At 47.5% G+C, this 23,415-nt stretch overlaps 1 protein-coding gene across 1 annotated transcript in view; it reads right to left on the bottom strand.

The window, feature by feature from the left end:
* The window catches only part of SHISA6 (shisa family member 6), a 395,911-nt gene that overhangs the window by 362,859 nt on the left and 9,637 nt on the right, over positions 1–23,415 (bottom strand). The window contains exon 2 of the mRNA XM_038371890.2: positions 12,075–12,235. Within this exon, the coding sequence (XP_038227818.1) occupies positions 12,075–12,235 (161 nt within the window). The remainder of the gene's footprint in view (positions 1–12,074; positions 12,236–23,415) is intronic.

The following is a 23,415-nucleotide window of genomic DNA, read 5'->3' as shown; positions in this document are numbered from 1 at the left end:
CCACTTTGCCTTACCTCCTCACTGCACGATTTACTAGAGCTGGTTAGAAGTGTCTAAAACAAGCATTTTCTGTTATGAACCACCTTGCCCTGCCCCCAGCCCCAGGGCTTAACACGGACCCAGTCAACCCTGCCCCCACCCCCCAGGGTTTAACACAGATCCACCCTGCCCCCACCCCCCAGGGTTTTACAGGAGATCCACCCTGTCCTGCCCCCAACCCCAGGGCTTTACACAGATCCACCCTGCCCTGCCCCCACCACCAGGGCTTAACACAGATCCACCCTGCCCTGCCCCCAACCCCAGGGCTTTATGCAGACCCGTCCTGCACTGTAGTAACACACAGGCCCAAGGCCACCCAGGTTACTGAATTGACCAGCCCATGCTGGTACCTGGTTGTGCGACCCTCCTGCAGACACACAGGCAAGGCATTGTCTAGCAGGGATGTTCTCGGGCCCAGCTGGGTGAAGCTAGGGCCTGGCGTCATTCGTGGAGAGGGAACTGCTAGCTGGGGAGCATGAATCCCACATGTGGGAACTCCACATTTCCAGGGAGGGGACGGGAACACGTCATGGGACTGACCAAACCAGCTCGCATCCGACTGCTCACAACCAACTGCTGAACAGCTCCTGCCGAGAGCAGGCCTTTGCCATGACACGAGGGGGGAATTCTGGAAAGCTAGTCGCTCTGAGGAAATGACTGCAACATCACAGTCACACCTCAGGAGCCAGGAGCCCCAAAACCATGAGACTGGCTTCAAAATCATGAGGGTTTCTAAATACTAGATGTTGGCGTTTCCATTTTCCTTCTGGTGCTTGAACCATTACGGTGCACTCAGGTCAAGTTTTAAGCCTTTTTTTCACAAGCTTGAGGGCTAGAAACTTCCTCTTTTTTATTACATGAAAGCTGACATTCTCTCACGATCACCTGATTCCAGGAGCTTGACGAAACCCCACAAATATTGTGAGAGTTGCAATAAAATTGGAGAGTTGGTGACACTGGCTGTCTTTGGGCAGACAATGCGCACACAGAGAAAGAGGGCAAAGCTGTAGAAATGGTGTGTGCTGCTCTGGTGTGGAGAAACACAGGCCCAGAACCCCAAGGACTCTGGGCAAGTGTACACAGCAAAATTAAGTCAACTTAAGTTACATCAACATACAGCCCATGCAGTAATTTAATCGATTTTTCATGTCCACACTATGCTCCTTCTGTCGGTGGTGCACATCCTCACCAGGCACTGACAGCCTGGAGCCCTGCTGCCAGGGCTGACAGCTCAGAGTGTCTACCTGGACACTGTAACCTAACTACATTGACTTAAGTGCTACGCTTCTCACAGAGGTGTAAGTGTACTGGGCAACTTACGTTGGCAGGAGCGACATGTTAGTGTAGATGCTTACAGAGTTAGGGCAACCTAACTCCGTAGTGTAGTCCAGGTCTCAGTAACAGCAGGAAGAACTAGTTGCTCTGCCTCTCCCACAGGGAAGGGGTGGCTTCCTTTTGACATGATTATCAGAGGGCGGTGGGGCCCCAGGGCATGACACACATTGGCAATGTGGCTGGGGCATTGGGATTTTCCTGACTCGTGAGAATTGGGCAGAATGGACCTCCCTGCTCACAAGCCCACCCAGTCCCGGGGTGACCTCCCCCTGCCCACTAGCCCCTCAGTCCTGGGGTGATCTCCCTTTCCCATCAGCTCCCCAAGCTTAGGTTGACCTCCCAGTCCACCAGCCTCTGAGTCCAAGGGTGACCCTCCTGCCCCCAAAGTCCTTGAGCCTCAGGTGACCCACTACCCCTCCCATCACTTCACCTTGGGGTGATCTACTGCTCACTAGTTCCTTGAACGTCAGGATAACAGGCTGTCTCAGGCTGACTGCACCTTGCAAGGCCATTGACTCGTGGGGGGACCTGCTGCTAATTTTACCAGAGGACCCCAGCATTTCCTGGGGGAGGGAATTCCTTCCTTCACTGCCCTGTCTTTCCCTCTCACATCCAGGGGTACTGAACTCCAGCCTTTGTTCCTACCATGCTTCATCCCATGGTGTCCCTAAGAGATCCTACGGGTTAGAGCTGGGTCAGACCCCCACACCATAGTGTCTTGCTTGTGCCTTCTGCCCCTCCATCTGGGGGCATGGGCTAGGAGATGGGACAGAGCCCTGCTGCTTCATGCAGGAGAACCAGACAGTCTGACCTGAACCTTTGCTCAAATCTTTTTGGTTTCAAATCCCATGCAGGTAACTGCTCCACTCCCCGTCCCATCATTGTTTCCAACAAATAGCAGATGTGGTGAAACATGAGGAGAAAATGCTCCCCTGGCAGTGAGAAACAGAGGAAGACTCAGAGACTCCCGGCCCAGCTCTGCAGATGCAGAGATCTGGGTTGTTGGGAAATGCATCCGATGAAGTGAGCTGTAGCTCACGAAAGCTTATGCTCTAATAAATTTGTTAGTCTCTAAGGTGCCACAAGTACTCCTTTTCTTTTTGCAGACTCTTAGGGTGACCTTTCTGATTGTACGGGAAGATGGAGCTCTGTGCCCCTTCCCCATCCCACACACACTCACTGCGAGTTTGGTCAGTTTTCTTCCTTCTCCTCACCTCTCTGACGTGCCTGTTTAATCTTACTCCTGGCCTGGTTCAGACAGGAGGGCATACACATACATGCCTCCTGTGGCTGCACGGTCAGATGCCCTTGTGCAGTGGGCAAGAAGCAATGCAGACCCATGTCTGTGGGGGCACTCTGTGTGTGGGACACACACCCCTCCACTGCGGTGCTCCTGGGACACTCACACAACACTGAGCACGCACCAGATTGTCAGGCACACCTTTCCATCACAGCCTCTCTCCTATATGCGCTCCTGCTGCCAGGAACGCTGCTTCAATTCATTTCCCATGTTCTCCTCATGGTTTATTCTGTTGTCTGGAGCAAGTCACGTCTCACTATGATGTTCTCTTTCCAAGTAAATCTATAGTCTTCAGCCACTCGCCCTCTCGCTACTTTTATTAGTCTCTCTTTTTCAAACACATATTGTTGCCATAGTAACCCACCATTTCTAGCTATCCCTGCTCCTGATAAGAGCTGCAGAGCCTGGCCTTGTGGCTTGAGGACTGCCCTCTGTGGAGGGAATGCTAAATTCCTTCACAGTCTCTTCACCAGTGGCATGACCATTCATCCCTTAGCTTCATCCTTTACATTGGCTTCGTGGCTCATTAGCGTATTCAGAGCCACATTTACTACTACAGAAGTCAGAGTAGCAGCTGTGTTAGTCTGTATTTGCAAAAAGAAAAGGAGTACTTGTGGCACCTTAGAGACTAACAAATTTATTAGAGCATAAGCTTTCGTGAGCTACAGCTCACTTCATCGGATGCATCCGATGAAGTGAGCTGTAGCTCATGAAAGCTTATGCTCTAATAAATTTGTTAGTCTCTAAGGTGCCACAAGTACTCCTTTTCTTACTACAGAAGTGTCACTTTTCTGCAGCAGTCAAACAGTTTTGGATTCTTTCACATATTATCCATTTTGGTTTATGAAATGCTTGCCTCACCCCTGGGTGAGGTTCCACCTTGCAACCCAGGCACCGGGCTGTGCCAGAACACTCTCCTTCCCTGACAGGTAACTTTGAGAATCTGTGGTAATTTGTCATGCCTTCTTACATAGTGTCACTGGAGAATACATCCTTCGCAGGGAGTTTTTGCCATCTGGTGGGTGGTCTTAGTGGCTTGAAGTGAAAACACAGATTTGTGATTTTTTTTTCCAAAAACTGTTAAGTTTTTAAAATTGTGAATTTTAGACTTTTTCCTCCCCCTACCTTTTGACACTGAGTGCAACAAAATGAGTAATAGCCAGGATTTTCTTCCCCTTCCCTCTTTTTTTCTATTACAAAGTAGCAAGGGAAAATGCAACCCAAACTCTGCTGCTCTGTGACTTTCCAGGCTTCTCCAACTCTGGAAAAATGGCAGCAGAGTTACAGAGTTCCATCTTTCCTTTTGCTGTTCTGTCACCTTTCCAAGTTGAAGAAGTTTTGAAAAGTTTCAGAGTGAGAAAAGGAAAATGGGAAAGTGAAAAACAACCAAACCCCCAAACCCAACCAAACCTCTCAACATCACTGATTATGTTGCATTCACTGGTAACAAGGAATAAAGGAGGCGAAAGGAGAGAAAAGCAGTAAACCCCCCAAAATTTAAAATTTTGAAATGCTCAGTTCCAATGAAAAACAGGCATTTTTTAAAATAAAACAAGTTTATCATGGAAGTGTGTAGTCAGAAAAAAAAAGTTTGTTTCTGTCAAAAAATAAAAGAAAGTTTTGAATGAAAACTGTTGACCAGCTGTACTTCCATGTTGTTTTCATGGTTTTAGCACCTACAGACATGGCCTTTTCAGCAAATACCCCTGCGATAACACCAAAATCTCTGAGATTTTGATGATAGTGGCAGAGGCCCAAGACTCAAGCCTTGTCTACACTAGACAATTTTATTATTTATACTATTATTTATTTATATTATATTATTTATAATATTATTTATTTATTTACCACTATTATTTATACAGGCAGAGCTATACTGGCAAACCACACTAGTGTAGACATGAGTACTGTAAAAGACATGAGTGAGCGGTAGCTCACGAAAGCTTATGCTCAAATAAATTTGTTAGTCTCTTAGGTGCCACAAGTACTCCTTTTCTTTTTTGCAAATACAGACTAACATGGCTGCTACTCTGAAACCTATAAACATGAGTGTTTACTGATACAGCTTATACCAGTTCCCTGAATGAAATAACCTCTACAAGGAAAAGGACTTTTTTTCCTGTATAACTGCACCTACACTACAGTTTTTGCTGGCACAGCTATGTTGGATAAGGGGCCTGTGATATTTCCACACTCCTAACTGACACAGCTATGCTTATAAAGCTTTTAAGTGCAGAGCAGGCTAGCCCCAAGAGCAGAAGAACTGAGGCTAAGAAAGGGTAAAATAAAGAGAATTGAAATCATTTAAATCTTTTTTAAAAGTCCAACTGAAATCATGGAATCCCCATGATGCAAGATAAACTCATTGTTCATTCAAGCACCTTTCAGGTCCATCCCTAGCTGTGCATTTTCTGTTTGGATGGCACACTCCTTAGGGAAGAGACCTTGCCTTCCTGTGCTCCTACAGCTGTAGTGATGAAAGAACGAGCAGGTTTATGTTGATGATAAAGAGGAGAAGGCATTGTCCTCTGGGTATTTGGTGGTCTGTGTGCAACGAGTTTGTGGTCTGGGTCCAGTATCTACAGCACAGAACCGATCTCCATAGCTGGTACTTAACATTGCCCCATTGGGCAATCTGAATGGAAAACAATGATGGCCTAGTGGTGAGGGTACGAACTTGGAACTTAGGAGAGAATAAGAACCTTTGATATATAGGCTAATGATTCCCACCTGGGGCAACTCTCAGCTGGGCAGATCTGGCTGCTTTCTGCTCTTTGCTGCTCAGGAAATACAAAGAGGCTGAAATGCAAACCAGATCCTGGCCCAGAGAGTCTGCCAAAGTTGTGGAAACTCTTCAGTGGGAATTTGGAGCTTTCCTGAGGAGGGCTGGGGGGCAGGCCGCAAGAGACACTTGGAGATTGGAGCAAGAGAGCTGTGGCTGGAGGAATGTAAAGCAGCATGGAGTGGCCTTGAACAGAATCAGCCTTTTTTAGATCCCCCAGGTGTCAAGGCAGACTGGGTTTATTTCTTTCCATTTCAAATGAATGAAAATTGAGACGCTAATAAAGTGAAGTGAAATGAAATGTTGTGTTACTGGAGCTCCCTGTGGGGTTTCCATATCACAGGCCTGATTCTCGAGTCATCACTTACATTAAGCAAAGTGCCTGTAAAAGGCTAGCACTTGGACTGTGTGTCATTTTCTACCCACCTTGAACTCACTCTGAATGATGACACAAACTGCAAAAACAGCAGAGAATCAGCCCCACATCTCTGGATTGATCCTTGGAAACTTCATTAGAACAAAGTCACAGGGTGCATTACCAGCTCCAGGTTGTGGGGAGAAGCCAGAGAGTTGATGTACTGGCTAGGGAAGGAAATCAGACGCAGGGACCCTGCTGGAAACTTGGGAGACAGAGCAGAGGAGAGCGGGAGAAGGGGAAGAGGGAAGAAGACAATCTCCAAAGTTTGGATGAGATCAGAGAACCTCCAAAGAAGCATTCAGACTTCGAGGGGTTCTCTGCTCTGCCCTCCATTACCCCTTCCTATACAGTCAGTGTGCACTCTGGCCTACCATCCCACACACAGCTAGGATTCAATGGCAATTATTGCCTCATCTGTGCAATGATTGCAATGGCAAGTGTTCTGTGCTGCTCTGCCTGGGTTTGGCTAGACATGTTAGTTACAATTTCTGGAAAGATGGAGAGCATCTCCGGCACTCCTTCACATGCAGAGCAGGCTCAGAATATGCCCTTAGGTGGAAGGAGTTCCTGAAAACAGCACTTTGAATATGTGCATCTCTGGAATAGCCTGACTCAGATGGATTATTAAAAGCCTTTCCCAGATATACCAGGCTAATCAGAGCTTTGACCTGTGTTGTTTGCTGCATTCAAAGTGGTAATCCCATCAATAGGTTGCTCTTCAGATATACAGGTGCCAAAAGGCCTAACCTGGAGGCTGGCACAGGAGATTTTTAACACTATGAAATGGTCTCTGGCTAGATGAACCAGCGCCTCCTGTTCCAGAGATTGAGCTCCCCACCTATGTGCCAGGGCTGGGTTCAAACCGACTTCACTGGGTTTGTTTTGTGAGAACAATTGGTATCTTCAGGATTCTGGAGCCCACAGGATGTAAAGCTCTGACTCCCTGGGCCACATTCTCTTCTCCTGCCAAGCTCCATCTAGCATAGGCCTGGGAGCTGGGAGACAAAGGTGGCTTTGCGTCACTTTCGTGGCTGCCAGATCGTGAGGCCAGCCAGCGGTCTGTTTGGTCCCTTGCAACAGTTACACCCAGCAGCTGTGTCCCAATGTGCTAGCAGTCAGTGCCGGACCTTCCTGGGCATTCTCCCTACACTGGATCAGCCTGGAGTGGTACAAAGCAGGCAGAGAGGACCCCCTAACACTTACAACATCAGGACGGATTGACCTCTCACATGAATATTACACAAATGTAACTCCAGGGGGCCTGAGTCTCCACTCCCTTCACAGCACTGCAGTGAGTGGGAAATGCTGGTGTATAAAGAAGCCTTAGAGGGGGCCAGGATCTGGCCCGCAGAGAAAAGACTGTGCAAATTAGCACAGGTCACTGACCTCACTGGAGCTATGCTGATTTACACCAGCTGAGCATCTGGCCCCCTGACCTTACAGGAGCTATGCTGATTTACACTGGCTGAGCATCAGGCCCCCTGACCTCACTGGAGCTCCGCTGATTTATACCAGCCACAGCTCTGGCCCAAGGCACCTTTTGGAGTTTTATTTTTGGGGATGGGGGGTTGCGTAGGTTGGTTTTGGAAGGGAGCGTCCGTCCGCACCACTGCTGTGAAACCCTCCCCCCACCCGTGGGGGGCCTGTGCTGGTCCTCTCCTCACCAGAAGCTCTGTTTGAAAAGTTCCTGGCTGGCAGTATCTTGGCAGTTCTAGTCTAGCCTGTGGTTTGGTCACCCACTCTTTGGGAAGGTAACCTGCCAAGCCAACCAGTTCTCTCCATTCTTCCCTCTGCGGTGCCTCCACTGGTAAAGCTGAGTTGAGAATCTGGGCCTCATTTTCTCCATTAGTTTTCCTGGGCATCAGCACTATTGTCACAGGAGCTTCCATAATCTCTTCCCCTAACCACTTCTCTGATGTTGCTTCTAACTTGTCACTGGAGTTTAGCACAAAACAATGTAGGGCATCTCCTATGGAGCCTGGAGATGCTCTCATCATGTTGCTGCTCACACGCTATGTTCTCCAAACACCCAGTGGCCCAGCAGATTTCCCACTGTTCGCTCACTCTTCCTTACTCCTGTCCATAATTCTCAGCTACGAAGGCCCAAATGCATACCACTGACTGTTAAACAAATGTCAGAATACAAGCAACAAACAAAGACCATGGCTGAGGAGAAAGGAGTTGACAACTACACAGGATTGTCTGTCTAACATGTCTCCAGGTGCCACAATGATGGATGTATTAGGAATGCCAGTAGCTTGCTAGATTAGATAGATGCTCTGTAATCTCAGACTCATCAGGTGTTACCTGTTGTTTACAACAGCACACAGTGAAAGAAGAAGAGGACTGAATGGGAGGGAGGGAGGAACATTTCTGGCTGCAGTGAGTGCTGTAGCTCATACTGATAAGATGGTGCACAACTGGAGAGGTGTGCTCCTGCCCAATCAGTCTCAGGCCCAGCTTTTACCTCTTGGCAGCACGGCTCCTAACATCACCAAAATGGCAGTTATGGGTTACAGCATGAGAAACAGAAAGCACAGCACTAGGGGAAGGGCATGAGCCACTTCCCTGCCAATCCAATCGGCAATGAACTCAACAGAAGGAGGAGGAAAAGGGATGTGGCAACATTGTCAGCTCTATTGCTGCTCCCCAATTGCTAGGCCATGGAGATGTCCTTTACACAACAATGGCCCCAAGCCTGTCGAGAATTCAGAGGGGTAAATAAATCCTGGCTCTAGCAAGATAGCCTGCATTCACCATTCCTGAAGAGTGTGGCAGAAGCAATGCTGCACAGTGAGGTTTAGCTGAGAATAAAAGGCTTCCTTCCTTATGAAAAGGACATGGGTTTTTTCTCCCCAGGCCACCTTTTCATCAAGGATTACATCAGGCTTGGGCCCACTGTGCCTCGAAGGCCCAAAGAAAAAGAAAATCAAAGGGAGGGAGGGAAACCCTTCCATTGGAAACCTGGTGCCACCTCCTTAGATCCAAGGCCCTCACCTCCCCTATTGGGATGGCAGGTACCCTGTGGCTCCTGTTTGCTCTAGGTGGTTTGCCCAACATAGAGCAGGTAATTGTTCCCATCAGCCATTGTAATTGTCTATGTCCTCAGCAGGCTTTATCTGAACAGCATTTGTTTACGGTCAGTCCCACCACTTCCTTGAGAGGTTTGTGGATATTCTCCCTATCCCATCCCCCCATTGCCAAGGCCTTTTCCAGTGCCATCTGTGTAGCAGGAGCTTTTCTCAGCAAGCTCTTTTCCAATGGTATTTGCTAAAACACAAACAAAATCTGAATGAACAGTCACCCTCTTCCTCTCCTTTGCACCCATTTCTGTTCCCTGGTTCCCTCGCTGCCCCACTCCTGCAAGAATTGCATTAGACCCAGCACTGGATGTTGCCACTTTAGTGTGTAGCCTGATGCTGCACTTGCAGAGAAATAACCAAAATAACCAAGCAGAGAGCCATGAAACCCTACCAGCCTGTCATCTTTAGGCACAAATGAAGCTAGTGTCTGTGCTTCTGATCCTTGCCTCCTACTGTACCTCTGCTGACCTCCTGGTTACCTTGGAGCACCCACCTGACCTGTCAGCTCTTGAGGAGGCACCAGAAGCTGCAAACACTGGAATCAGCTAATTCCCTTGCAAATCTTCCCTTTTGCCCTTCTGGTACTTTCCGTCTCTGATAGAGCCTTAGTACTGCATCTAACCCAGGCTCACTGAGTCCAACTGGTCTCTTCTGCACACAGATTGGTGTCCCTTGTTTCTCTTTCTGATTCTTTGTTGGTCTGGTACTTCCTACCATACAAGTTCCCTGTCAAATTATCCTCCTTCTGGGGACAACACCATTTAGTTCATTATCCAGAAAGGAAGGCACTGACCTAGCCCAAAAGAAGCTCAAACCAACTGAAGACCCTCTGTACAAAACCAAAGCACCATGTCCTCTTTAATTCCTGTGGTTGTATCACCCCATCACAGTTACGAAGCCCTTTAAGTGCCAGAGTCCTGGCCACCCAAGCACACCCTGCCTCCTACAGACAATTCACTGTGCAGTCCTGTTCTCCACCTTGACTCATTATTACTCAGTTTATTTCACAGGTAAGATTCCACTGGCTAGCTCTGCAGCGTTCTCTGGTCTCTGATCAATAAAACAGGGGAGAAGAAAAAAAAGTCCTTTCTCCTGGGACCTCTTGGGCCCTTTGTTCTTAGCAACATGTGGGAACTCTAGAGCTCATGGTCAACTGATCCAGTCTCCTCAGGATCATGACATTGCTATGAACAGCATCTCTCTAACAGTCACCACGACACACCCATGGGAACCTAAAAATTGATTAATGGATGCTACAGCCAGAAGGGACAATTATGATAATCTGATCTGGCCTCCTGTGAAACATAGGCCAAAGAATTTCACCCAATGATTCCTGTATAAAGCCCCCAAATTTTGGTTGAACTAGAATGTATCTTTTAGAAAAACATCCCACTTTTCATTTAAATAGTTCAGATAATGGAGAATCCACCACATGCTTTGGCAAATTGTGCCAATAGTTAATTATCCTTAAAATTTTACACCTTATTTCTTGTTTGAATTTGTCAAGTTTCAACTTTCAGGCACTTGATCTGCTGGTTTAAAGAGTCCTCTACTACCAGAAATCTTCTTCCCATACATAATATAAGCAACAACAACAACAAAAATTCAACAGTACATACAGGGAAAATACAAAAGTGAGAAACTGGCAACAAAATGGAAACAGCAATGCGGGATGCATGTGAAGTTCTTGCAACTATTTCTGTTTAAAAAAATTACACAACTGCAGAAGCACAGATTTTTGGCAGATATATTTAAAGCCAAAGGAATACAGAGTAAAGTGAATTTATTCCCCAGGTGGCTGGCTTCCCAAATGTCAGCCAGACGCAATGGGATTACACTCTGGGCCTGCCTTACACTGAGCTATATTCAAATCTGGGGCACCCAGGATTTATTGATGAAGCCCTTACCAGTATTATCATTAGTGGGGCAACATTGTATCCAGAAGTTTCAGTCAGTTAGGTATTTGTATGTGAATACCACAGTGAAGACTGTATGGTCTTTTGTATGACAGTGATGCAACTCCCATCCAGCTTTCCTAGTGGTCTTCTTCATACAGCAGAAGGAGCATCAAGGTAGATTAAGAGCAAGTCCTTAGATCCTTGAAACCAACACTTAATACAATCAACAGCAGTATCGGTCCAATCTTGCACATTACTGAGCACCCACGGCTCCTATTGGCTTCCATGTGAAGGTCCCAGAAGGAACCATTATGATCATCTGATCTGATCTCCTGTATAACAGGCCAGATAATGTCACCCAGTAACTCCCACATCAAACTTAACAACTCCTGACTAAATGAGAGCATACCTTATGGGAAGACATCCAAACTCAATTTAAAGACTTTAAGCAATAGAGAATCCTCCACATCTCACTTCACAACAGGTGCTTAGCAGCCATGATGATATTTAAAATATCTTCATTGTGATTATCTGGAGGTAATGAAATGACTAACAAATCCATCACTCTTGCACAGAGCTTTTTATCCTGTGGCCCCAGAGCACTCTACTGATGGGGAAGCTGAAGTGACTTGCTCAAACATATCCTGCAGGCTCAGCACAGAACCCAGATCTCGAGTGCCAGTTGCGCACTCTATCCTCCTGGCCACACTACCCACTTCCTTCGGGATCTCAGTCATGTGCCCGTATGCTCCTGACATGAAGATCTGGGTCACAGCCACACTTTCCACATGCGGCCTTTCTCTGACTGGATGAGGTATCCTAACTTGTGTGGATTCCTTCCTTCCCAGCTGCAGTATTCATGGAGCCTGGGCAATATTTCACACTGTGTGTGTTGGGTTGGGGCCCAGGGGACAATTGTAAATTCTCAGCAAACCTATCATGTACTTGCTGCTGATTCTGACATTTCTAAAATACCTGCATAGCATGACAAACTAATTTAGCAAATACAGCTGGACGACTTACAGAACCATCAGAACTGCTTCTTGCAATACAGTTCTGATCTGATTGCCTCTTAGAGACAGTTTTTACCCAGCACGTTCGATGCTGTTGCCAATAAGTGGAACAGTGTAATGTACTTTACCGCTTCTCTTCTGCTTATTTTCGACATGGCATTGGAGCAATGGGCTGTGTAGGAATCAAAAGGAACAGTGACACTTACCTGGGTTGCTTTTAGAGGTGCGCACAGGGGTGTAGTGGTTTTTGGAGGATGTTCGGACGGGTGTGTTTTCTTTGGGAGGGGTATCTATGGCCGAGATAGTCTCTCTTTCACAGTGTGCTATTGGGATTGGCCCCTGCTGCCTTAGGATGTCTGCCAGAGCCCTGGAACAGAGAAAGAGGACACAACATGTTCACAAAGCAGCAAGACTGACATTCAAAGGTTTCACTTGTTCATCTACAGTCTCTATTTGAACCCTCCGGTGCTTTGATTTGTTAAGGAAAAATACAAAGACAACAAAAAACCTTGTGGCTTAAGAGCTACATGTCTTTTCATGGGTAGGTTACTGGACAAAGCTCCATTTGTTCACAGGAGAGTTTGGCTATTGTTTAATCTTTCAGATGCTTCCACTAATTCACTTAACCCTGAGGTTATGTTCTCCCTCCATCACTGCCCTTGCTGTCATTGCTATTGCTGTTGAATTGCTTTCTGTAGCAGAAAGCCCTGCCTTCATAAAAATGATTACTAGGCAGACGGCATCCCCAGGCCAGGTGCAGCATGAGAAGCAGGAGTGCAGGTTTCCCTCAACCTGCCCCCACCCAGCCCCAAGCCAATATTCCTCAACCCTGATCCTGGAGGTACCTCCTGAAGGTGCGAAGGGGAGTTCAGTCTCATTGCTCATTTAATCCTGACATTTTCTGTCCACAGGGGGACCAATAAAGGTTCATGGTAGTGTTGAGTTTTTGAATTAGGGTCACTGCTGAGATATTTCACATGGGCTATCATTATCAGAGCTACAAGCTTATCTGTGGCATCTTCCCCATTAGAGATTTGTCTGATGGAATCAAGATTGAACAACGTTCTCTGTGGGAAAAAATATCTGCATTCAACTCCATAGCACTAAATTGCATCTAGTGATTTCCCCATGCAAGCAGGAACATTCAAAAGATATTTAATCTGTATCATACACTCTGTGGAATAACTATAGCATGAAACACATTGATTTTTTAGTGCAGCCAACAGCTATCTCCCGACCAGCAGGAGAAAGGGCAGAACTGTTTTGGTTGTAAGGGATGGCGGAGTTTTAAAGCTGATTGAGTTGGAAAGGTTCAATTCTCTCAGACAGAGGGAACAGGCCTAAAATCACCTCGGGTACCAACAAAGAAATTCCTCCATTGCTGTCATAAATATAAAGGAAAGGGTAACCACCTTTCTGTATACAGTGCTATAAAATCCTTCCTAGCCAGAGGCATAACCCTTTCACCTGTAAAGGGTTAAGAAGCTAAGATAACCTCGCTGGCACCTGACCCAAAATGGCCAATGAGGGGACAAGATACTTTCAAATCTGGAGGTGGGAACAAAGGGCTTGTCTGTCTGTGTGATGCTTTTGCTGGGAACAGATCAGGAATGGAGCCTTACAACTCCTGTTAAGTTAGTAAGTAATCTAGCTAGAAATGCGTTAGATTATCTTTTGTTTAATGGCTGGTAAAATAAGCTGTGCTGGATGGAATGTATATTCCTGTTTTTGTGTCTTTTTGTAATTTAAGGTAATTTTGCCTAGAGTGATTCTCTATGTTTTGCATCTGATTACCCTGAAAGGTATTTACCATCCTGATTTTACAGAGGTGATTCTTTTACCTTTTCTTTAATTAAAATTCTTCTTTTTAGAACCTGATTGATTTTTCATTGTTCTTAAGATCCAAGGGTTTGGGTCTGTGTTCACCTGTACAAATTGATGAGGATTCTTATCAAGCCTTCCCCAGGAAAGGGGGTGTAGGGCTTGGGGGAATATTTTGGGGGAAGACGTCTCCAAGTGGGCTCTTCCCCTGTTCTTTGTTTAAAATGCTTGGTGGTGGCAGCATACTGTTCAAGGACAAGGCAAAGTTTGTACCTTCAGGAAGTTTTTAACCTAAGCTGGTAAGAATAAGCTTAAGGGGTCTTTCATGCAGGTCCCCACATCTGTACCCTAGAGTGGGGAAGGAACCTTGACAATTGCATATTTATAACATTGGTGTTGCTCACATTTGCTGTCTTTACTGAAATGCCTTATCTATTGTCCAATATAGACAGAGTTTAGAACCTGAATCTGTTCCATTTTGAAAATATTTTAGACTATGCCATACATGTGCACAACGCATTGCAGGAATAATTTGCACTGTACTGCTCTTCTTCTAGCTTCTGTCCCTCTTTATGAGGTCGGTTCTTTGAGTCTCTCTATGCAAGAACCCAACTGAGGCTCCCAAAGCAGTTTAGTTCACAACATCCCTGTGAGGAAGGGCAGTGTTACAAAACTCAATGTCCCAGAACACCCCTTCACAGCCCAGTGGAGCACTGCAGCAGTTTTGCCTCCGTTTCCCCTTGGTCTTCCACAACTGCACCCAGCTGCTACTGCCTTCCATTGAGCCCTCCAGCCAGAGGTGAAAGTAAGCCAGTACAGTTTGGTATGGCACACTGGCAAGAGCCGACCGTACCAGTAGGGGGCAGCTTCCCCAGGCTGACAATTTAAAAGGGTCCCTGGACTGCTGGAGGCCTGGGGTAATGGCAGTGGCCAAGAGCCCAGGGCCCTTTTACATTGCCAGCCTGGGGAAGCTGCCTTCTGGGGTAGCGGCGGTGGCCTGGAGCCCCAGGGCTCCAGTATCGATTTAAAGGGCCCAGGGCTTCCAACCACCACTACCGCAGCTCGAGCCCTGGGCCCTTTAAATTACCACCGGAGCCCCAGGTAGTGGCGGCAGCCGGGAGCCTTTGGGCTCCAGCAGCAATTTAAAGGGCTTGGGGATTTAAAGGCCCTGCCCGTTCCACCTGAGACCCCACCCCCCCACCCCACCTTGCTCAGGACCTCGGCCCTGCGTACCAGTAAGTCCCTAACTTACTTTCACCCCGCTGCCAGCTAAGAAACACTGAATCCCACCCCTTACAGGTTACCAGTGTCCACAGGCCTTACACTGAGACCTGTAAAAATTTCTTCTCCCCTGTATCAGAGCCCATCATGTACCTTCTGCTCTTGATGCTGGGTGTCCTCTGCAGCCCACTCTTAGGGTCTGTGAACAGTCCTCTTCACTCCCCCTTAGTACCAAGCAAACCCTGACCCTCTCACTGGCTTCTGGCCCTAGGTTTATTCAGGCTTCTTCCCCAGGCCCCTGCCAAAAAGAGATCTAATATCCATCCCTGTTCTCCCACAGGGCTTCCAGCAGAGAGACTCCCTCCCCTCCCCTCTACAGAGGGTTCTGGCTCTCAGGAAGGAGCAGTCAGTCCACACCCCTCCCCTGTCATCCTCCCCCTTCCGTGCTTTCTTCCTTCTCAGGGCTTGGCTATCATTGCAGATGTAGAGTGCTGGGAGTTAACCCAGCCTTCAGAGACCGCAGCAGGGAAAATGCTGCCAGGTGTTTACACTGTCAGCTGAAAGCACACTGGCATGGCCACATTAGCAGCTCTCGCAATGCCACAAAGAGCAGTGAATTGTGGTAGCTATCCCAGTGTGCAAGTGGCTGCAGCATGCATTTCAAATGGGGGGGGGAATGTGACAGGGAGTGTGTTGTGTGTATGTTGGGGGAGAGACAGTGTGTTTTGGGAGGCAGAGAGTGTGTCAGCAGGATGTCTTGTAAGTTCAGACAGCAGCAGACCACCCTCCCCCCGCAACCTCTCTCTCTCACACACACTCATAGCAGCAGCATTCCACAATAATGGTTTGCTTTGTCCTGGAGCAGATACACATGTTGGTTGTCAGAAATGGAGCTTTGAAAGGGGTTATTCGCAAGCCTGCAGCCGAGTTCAAAACAATGACAAGAGCGGCCACTTGACTTCAGGGGATTATTTCTGGTGGCCAATCACAGCGCAGTAATGCAACACATTGTCCACACTGACACCAGGGCGTTTCATCCAGGGCACAGCAAACTTTATGCTTCTTCTGGAGGTGGATTACCAGGAGTGCTCCAGCTGCAAAGTCCAGGTGCTCTACGTGCCTTGCCAGTGTGGACACCTCAGGAGTTAGGGCGCCTGGGGCTGATTTAATGCACTCTAGCTTGCAAATGTAGCCAAGCCCTAAGTCCCACACCCTGCCCAGGTGTAGCAAGACAGGGCTAACTGAGTGGGGCTGGTCAGCCCCGGGTCTCCCACCAGGCCTCACTATGACAGGAAGAATTATTAGCCATGTTTGGTTATGACTGATCACATGTAGAGGCCCCCCACCAAGACTAGATCCCCATTGTGCTGGGAGCTGTAGGTGCACACATGCAGCATGACACAGACACCGAGAGGGGAGGGTGAGATATGCTCAGTGGAGAGTGGCACACACTGATGACTCAGTTACAGCTCCCTAATCCTCTTGGCCCTAGAATGAGTTAGAGCAGCCTGGGAGTTACACCAGTTTATAACGGCTGGGGGTGCACTCTGCCTCACCCCCTACACTAGAACTGTAAGTAGACCACATAGGAGCCAATCATACCAGCTAAGAGCTTCCCCATGGCAAAGGAAACCTAGTTAGGGCCTGAGCACGGCAAAGAGGCCACAACAAGGGAAGAGAATCAGGCCCAGAGCATTTAAGGCCCATATTTTCAAGTGTGCCCCATAATCTTGGATGTCTGATGGTTTGAGTGCCCAACTTCAGACACCAACGGCCTGATTTCTCAAAGGTTCTGTGTGCCCATGGCTGCCATCAACTGCACACTGAGTTGTGGGTGCTCATCACTTCTCAAAACCAGGCCTGAGAGGTCTCAAACTGGCCACCCAAATCCTAATGTACAATGAATTGCAATATGGCCTTTTGTGACTAGCCCAAGGTTACCCAGCAAGCCAGTGACAGAGCTGGGAACAGGAGCCAGGTCCCAGGCTCTGCCCTGCCCTAAACATTAGAGCATGAGTCCTTCCTGATGGGAGGATTTGTTCCTCCCACTGGTGCTCCCCTGTTGCTGCACAATGCAAACACTTCTTCCCACGGCCTTTGCAATCCTGCACGCTGGCAGGCAGGGGGACCAGGAGCCAGATTTGTCCCTTCAGGCCTAATTCTGCAAGTTCAGGGCAGGGGGAGCTCCCCCTGAAGTCAATGGCTGTTCCATGGTGACCAGCATCACAGGACTGGGCCTCGAGCACACATCTCTGAGCGATTATTCAGGGGCTGGTTAGGGAACAGCGTCTGTGCTATGGAAATGCCAGGAGTTGCTTTTCAATCACAGACATTGTGACATTATTGCTATTTATTTGTTGTGACCCTCACCCTGGGCTAGGCGCTCCCCAAACACTCAGGGAAGATGGTCCCTGCTCTGAGCAAGCTGATGGTCCCAGGACATACAGAGGTCAGGGGATGCAGAACACCAGCAGTGGTGCTGGAACAATTTTTGTAGTGGGGTGCTGAAGGCAGAAACCAAGTATTTGAGTTGTTACTACTACTTCAAACCAGGGGGTGTGGCAGAACCCCTAATTCCAGCACCTATGAACCCCAGGAGGCAAGGTGCATACTGGTCAGCTGATTCTCTGAAGGCAACACAGCAGAAGAAGGGCTTGCAGAGGAGCTCAGAGGGGGCCATATGGGAGAAGGCACAGAGTGCGAGAAGATGACAAGCAAGGAGCAGAAGCTGGTACAGTGGAGGGGGCAGAGGCGATGCCCTATCATAATACAGGACATGTTGTTCCTCTCAATACTCTTGTTGCTGGTGCTATTCTTACTCACAGCTGGTATTCGGTGTTCGACTAAGCACTAGGAATGGGGCTGCCCAGCCTCCAAGATAGAGAAGTTTGCTTTGATTCCCTAAAACTAATGGAGGAATTAAAGTGAATGTTCTCCAAAGGGATCTGAGTCAGTAAGAAGCGCCCAACCCTCTCAGTCACTGTCTACCAGAACCAGAAGACTACATCAGATCCTCTGGGTGAGCGCTAAGCCACGTGTTGGGAATCTAGTCTGGTGTGTGAATCGTTTCCAAGAAAACCATGTGTAGCTGCTCCTCGGCTCCAACCAGGAGCTGAAATCCCTAATCTTGATGGTAAGTATAAAGCAAACTCACATGCTATGTGAGGAAGGGTATTCAGCCATAATCCTTGTATCCATCCTGAAGGAATGATAACACTGAACGAGAAAAACAGTCACAGCAAAATGGGAAATCTGTACAGTACAATGCAGCCAGCCTCAGGCTAGAAAAACAGCGGCTGTTAAACTGAAAAGAAATGAAGAAACCAGAAGTGCCAGTCAGGAAAATTAGGTCTCCTTTTCATTTGGTTCCACCTTCAAAGCCTATGTCAGAGAAGCTGAACACAACTCTTGGAAGACGCCTGGGATGCGAAGTGTATTGGGACTAAAATGATCTTGGATAAGTATGAATGAAGAAGCAACCTGCCAAAAAGTGCCCGCTCCATACAGAACAGGTTGCTCTAAGTGTTTACAACTCATTGCTCTTCCTTACCTCCTGGGAGAATGAGGAAAAGCTCTTGATACTTGATACTATCAAACCAGAATTAAACAGGCAAGTATAACCTCTGCATGTGCTGATTAGTTGCTTATTAATTCATCTGTAGTGTTGCGTGTGATCAAAATTATTCCTCATAAACTGCACCATGGGCTAAGCTTCTCCCTGCTGTATCTCTAGTGCAGTCACACTGAGGATGAATTTGGCACCATGTAAATAGCTCTATTTTAGCTGTATACTTTCCCACTGTAAAAGCTACAAGAAGGGTAATGGAAGGAGTTGTAAATACTTGATCTTACGGCCCTTATCATGTGATTAAACCCACTGCAATCAGATGCATCCTTCTCATCTGAGTGAAGGATGCAGAATTGGGGTATGAAGCACCGTAAAAGGCTCTTCATGCCAATGTCATCTGATATCAGAACAACAAGTCTTGCTCAGCAGGATGCTTTACCTTTAGTGCAGCAGATAGGATAGCCAGAGTTGCGTAACTGCACAATCATATCCTGAGAGGATGGTCTATGACACAGCTTTTATTAGCACTCGATTGAAGTTAGATCATTAGGGACCAAATTCTGCTATCAGCTACCCCCATGTAAATCCGGCCTGACTCCACCATCATCAAGAGAATGATTCTGGATTTACACTGGTGTAACCAAGAGCAGGATCCAGACCTAGTACTGGTAGGTCTGGTACAGAATTGTCCGAATTCCCTAAAGAAAGCGCAGGTTAGATCCTGCTGTCAATTACACCAGCATAATTCCAGAATAAGGACAACAGCACCCAAGTCACTGGAGTTACTTTCAATTTAGACTGGTGTAGTTGAGAGCTTCTTTGGAAGGAAATCCAAGGGTGGGGAGATGAACAAAGATGGCTCTGACTGCTGGAGCCTGTCCCTTTAAGAAGGAAAAGGAAAGGATGGTCAGAACTGCCCAATCCCAAGAAGGGTAGGAATGCACAGGAGAGCAATGAAGTGGAAAAACTGTAATGACCCTGCAGCAATCCCCTGAGGAGGAGAAAAGCAAGGAACAGACAGTGCTAAAGTGTCAACTGAGGCAGGGGAAGGCGAGGACCACGGAGAGGAAGTGCCCTGAGCTGAAGGAAGGGAAAAACAGAACAAAAGGAAAATGCAAGGCGCAGAGGCTCGAAGAAAAGAAATTGACACAAACATGACAAAAGAAAGAGCACAGGGGGTAAAATCCACGCAAGAGGCGGAGTGGATCCTTAGCTCACTGCATGTGTTTGGGGGTGGGGCTGCTCAGTTACGGGCCAGTTATGGAAAGTGTATATCAGCATAGCAACACTGATATCAGCAGCAACACCAATTTATACCACCCGAGGATCTGGCTCCAAGACATGAAACTTGGCAGAGTCATAAGAGCCCTTCTTCCTCTTCACAGGCTGTAGGTACTACGGGCCTGACTGAACCAGTGATTTCAGTGAAATTCCTGCAGACTGAGAGCAGCGTAAGTGAGAGCAGAGCCAGACCTGAGGGACCCGAGACCTTCCTGTGCATGGCTCCTTCAGATGAGAGCTCTTCAGACCCGATGTCCTCTCTGCTTGCCATGGATACTAACGAGCCTTTGTCTTTCCTTGGGTTTGCCTTGGCATCCCAGGCCCTCCCTCCTGCTATCATGCAGGGAACTGCGTAATGCCAGTTGGCCAGCTGTCTGCTGCCCTGCAGCGAATGCATTTCAGATAGGCCTGTGTCATAGGCTGGGCAGCACTTTAGCATCCTGTCAGAGACAGCCACTGTACAGCCAGGGGATGGAACTGATCAGATCAAACTACTTATGGGGATTTGGTAGCATTCACTTGGCTATTGGAATTGGATTCTCCAGCCCATCCACACGGCACTCCCTCTTGCAATTGGCAGGGAAAGGCTACTGTCATGCAGTTTGAGGACAGGAGCAATACACAGTCTGCAGTGAAGGGGAATGGCTGGGTTTAAGAAGTTGGGGTTTGGGCACATACCAGCTTTTCCCATCACAGCTAAGGATATCTGAGGAAGATCTTGGGGGCTGAAGGGCATTTTCTAGTTCCTACTCTACCATCTAGGGACTGGTTCCTGAAATCAATGAGGCTACTTGTGAGAGTCCAGATTGCAGGTTCGGGCTTTAATCTGTACTCTCCTGAGATGCTTTCTTCTCAGACAGCCATAATGTAGCCACTATTGGTATGAATTAATGTGTTAGGTGCTCTCCACCAGGACACAGGAAAACACAGTCCCTGCCTCAAGACATTGTCCTTCAGGCCAAAAACCAGATGAAGGATGAGGAAAAGGGATACAACAGGCAAGCAGAGAGTGATTTGATGGCTCTGGACTGGTTGGAGGGCCTTTATACCTGGAGGAGGTTTCAAATGCACAGTAGAGCAGTTAAGCGCGTAATTCCCACTTGTGCCTTTGAGACCTCCCTCCTAGCTCCTAGGGAGCACCCCCAGACTTAGTCGAGTATAAACATATCTTACTTATGTATGAGGTAACGCTGGTGTGGAAGAGTGGGATTTAAGCACTGCCCATCATCCTGGTCCTATTTGCAATTGGCTTCCATGGGTATTCATGTTTTCAGGTATCCATGACCCTGCTGAACTATGATGGCTAGCTCACATATCAATGGGAGTTTTGCCAAGGGTTCAATAGGGTCAGGATTTTGCTCACACTGAATAAGAGCCAATAGGTTTCTAAATGTGGGTGAGAGTTCTTGGTTCTGTCACTTGCTGTTCAGGCTGCACTGCCATGGGCATTCTTTCACCTCCACTACCTGATTAGGTCCCCATACCCTGCAGTGGCTGGCTTCTTCAGTTACAGACAGGGGGAGCTTCAGAGTACACAGGCACATGCCCCGGGTCCAAAAGAACATCTGGGGAGATGGAGAAGGAACAGCTAAGAGACCCGGGAGAGTGAAATAAATATTGGATGAGCAGTGCATGGCTGAGCTAAGGGAGAGAACCACAGGAGTCAAACTCCCAGGGACTTCAATGGGGCCAGGATTTCACCCCAAGGGAGCTTAAGATCCCCTACACTTACTTGCTCGGTTATTAAGATTGACAGCCTAACTGCCTCGGAGACCATTCACAGACAACAGGACAGCTCCCTGGAGAGGATGGCCCACTCCGGAGGCAGTGGGAAACATGACCAAGGAGGAAGTCATTTGAATGATACTCATATATTAGTCCTAGATTGATTTGTCATCCATCTCCAGACCATCTGGGTGCCAAGGGAAATTCAAATGCAAAGGCCACATGCTGCCCTCAGCTGAGCAGAATTTGGCCTATATCATACTCTGGTACAAACATTCCCACACAGAAAGCTCTGCTAGTTTAGTGCTAAGGCTGCCAGACTGCATGGCTCAACAGTGCACACCATGAAAAGCAAGGGGGTGAGCAGCTCAGTCATTCAACACTACATCTACACTCCTCTCATCAGCTCCCTTTCTTGGTCTCAGCTCCCTTCCTTCTACCCCATCTGACCATGTTTTGTGATTATATGATCATGTGCTTCGATTGGAACCATAGAGGGGGACTTTCAGAGATCACACAGTACACAGTTCTGTACCCAGGTTTGTACTGGTGTGTGGCAGAAGTGACCTATGGGATCAGATTGCCAATGATGGCTGGAAGATGCCCTCTATAATGTTCAGAGTTCAATTTTATGATTGTTCGTTTTCATGGATCACAACAAACCAGCATAGAAATTAACCATCTCTCTGCAATGGTGGCTAGGGGAGGTTATAGCGCTTGGCTGCCCATTGGACCCAGGGACCCAGGCTCTGCAGCAGGGCTGGGAGCCAATGGAGGTGGCCCAGGATCTTCCGGCTTTGCCCTTCTCTCTAGACCTGTTTCCCAACTCCACTCAGGCCTCTGTACCTCCTGCATCCTACTCATTCCACACATTAACTGAACCTCCCCTTGCCCATGCCCTCACCACGTAGGTCCCTCTTACCCCTTTTAAGCCTGGCAGCTGAATCCCAGTCCAACAGGCTTCCTGAGAGCACTGTCAGAATGAGGGCCCCATCTAATGAACACAGGAGACTTGTCAGAGGGAGCAGCTGCCTCCATAGCCGAGCTATGAATCGCTGACAACTTGGACTCCAATCCCCCTTCTGCATGCCTTCTCCATTACCCTTGTTACCAGCAGGGGCTGGGGCCAAATGGAAGTGAACAGAGAGTGGAAAAACTGGAGTCCACCTTGTCAGAGACCCCCAATCTGCAACTCTGCTCCAGAGATGGCTGCCCCTGCAGCATCAGAGAACAAAAACAGCTGGTCCATCTGAGCAGTCTTTTCATCTTTCCGTGGTGTAGCTCAGTTAGGATCCCCTGAATGACATAAAGAGCTCTGCGTGCTGTATTTGAAATTGAAAAAGTGGGCTACATTTGAGATGTTGTTAATGTGTGAGCACGCGTGTATGAAGTCTGTGGATTCTGTAGTTGTTTAGCTGACAAAAGTGGAAGTATTCCCAAAAGAGAGAAGTTTTCACTATTTCCCACGCAAAGTTAGTAAATATTTTTCTTTAAAAAACTTACATGCGAAATTCAATTGTCCTTTGAAGAGTCACTTTGCCAAATTCAATCATTTACTGTGAAATGCCAGAATTTTAGCCCTGCTTATGTATAAATCTCAATGAAATCTTAACTTTAGGCTCTCTAAGGGCCAGATCCTGATCTCATTTACACTGGTTTTACACCAACGTGATTTGGAAGTGACTCACAATTTACAGTGGGGTGGTAGAGCTCAGAACCAAGCATTTAGGTAAGGTTATAACTAAATAATAATCTTGTATATTATGAAGCAGTGAAAATGCAAATGAGTTAAACTGGCAAATCCACAGAGAAACGAAGAGAGTCTCTGTGAGATCATCGCAGACTAGACTTGTTCATGACTATGCTGGACAGTGGTAGGAAAACACTAAACTCACAACTAAAATGCTACTAGCCCTGAGGTGGGACACAAA

The sequence above is a fragment of the Dermochelys coriacea genome, chromosome 14 (genome assembly GCF_009764565.3).
Source record: "Dermochelys coriacea isolate rDerCor1 chromosome 14, rDerCor1.pri.v4, whole genome shotgun sequence".
In the NCBI taxonomy this organism is placed as follows: domain Eukaryota; kingdom Metazoa; phylum Chordata; order Testudines; family Dermochelyidae; genus Dermochelys; species Dermochelys coriacea.
This window is presented reverse-complemented; position numbering and strand designations above follow the sequence as displayed.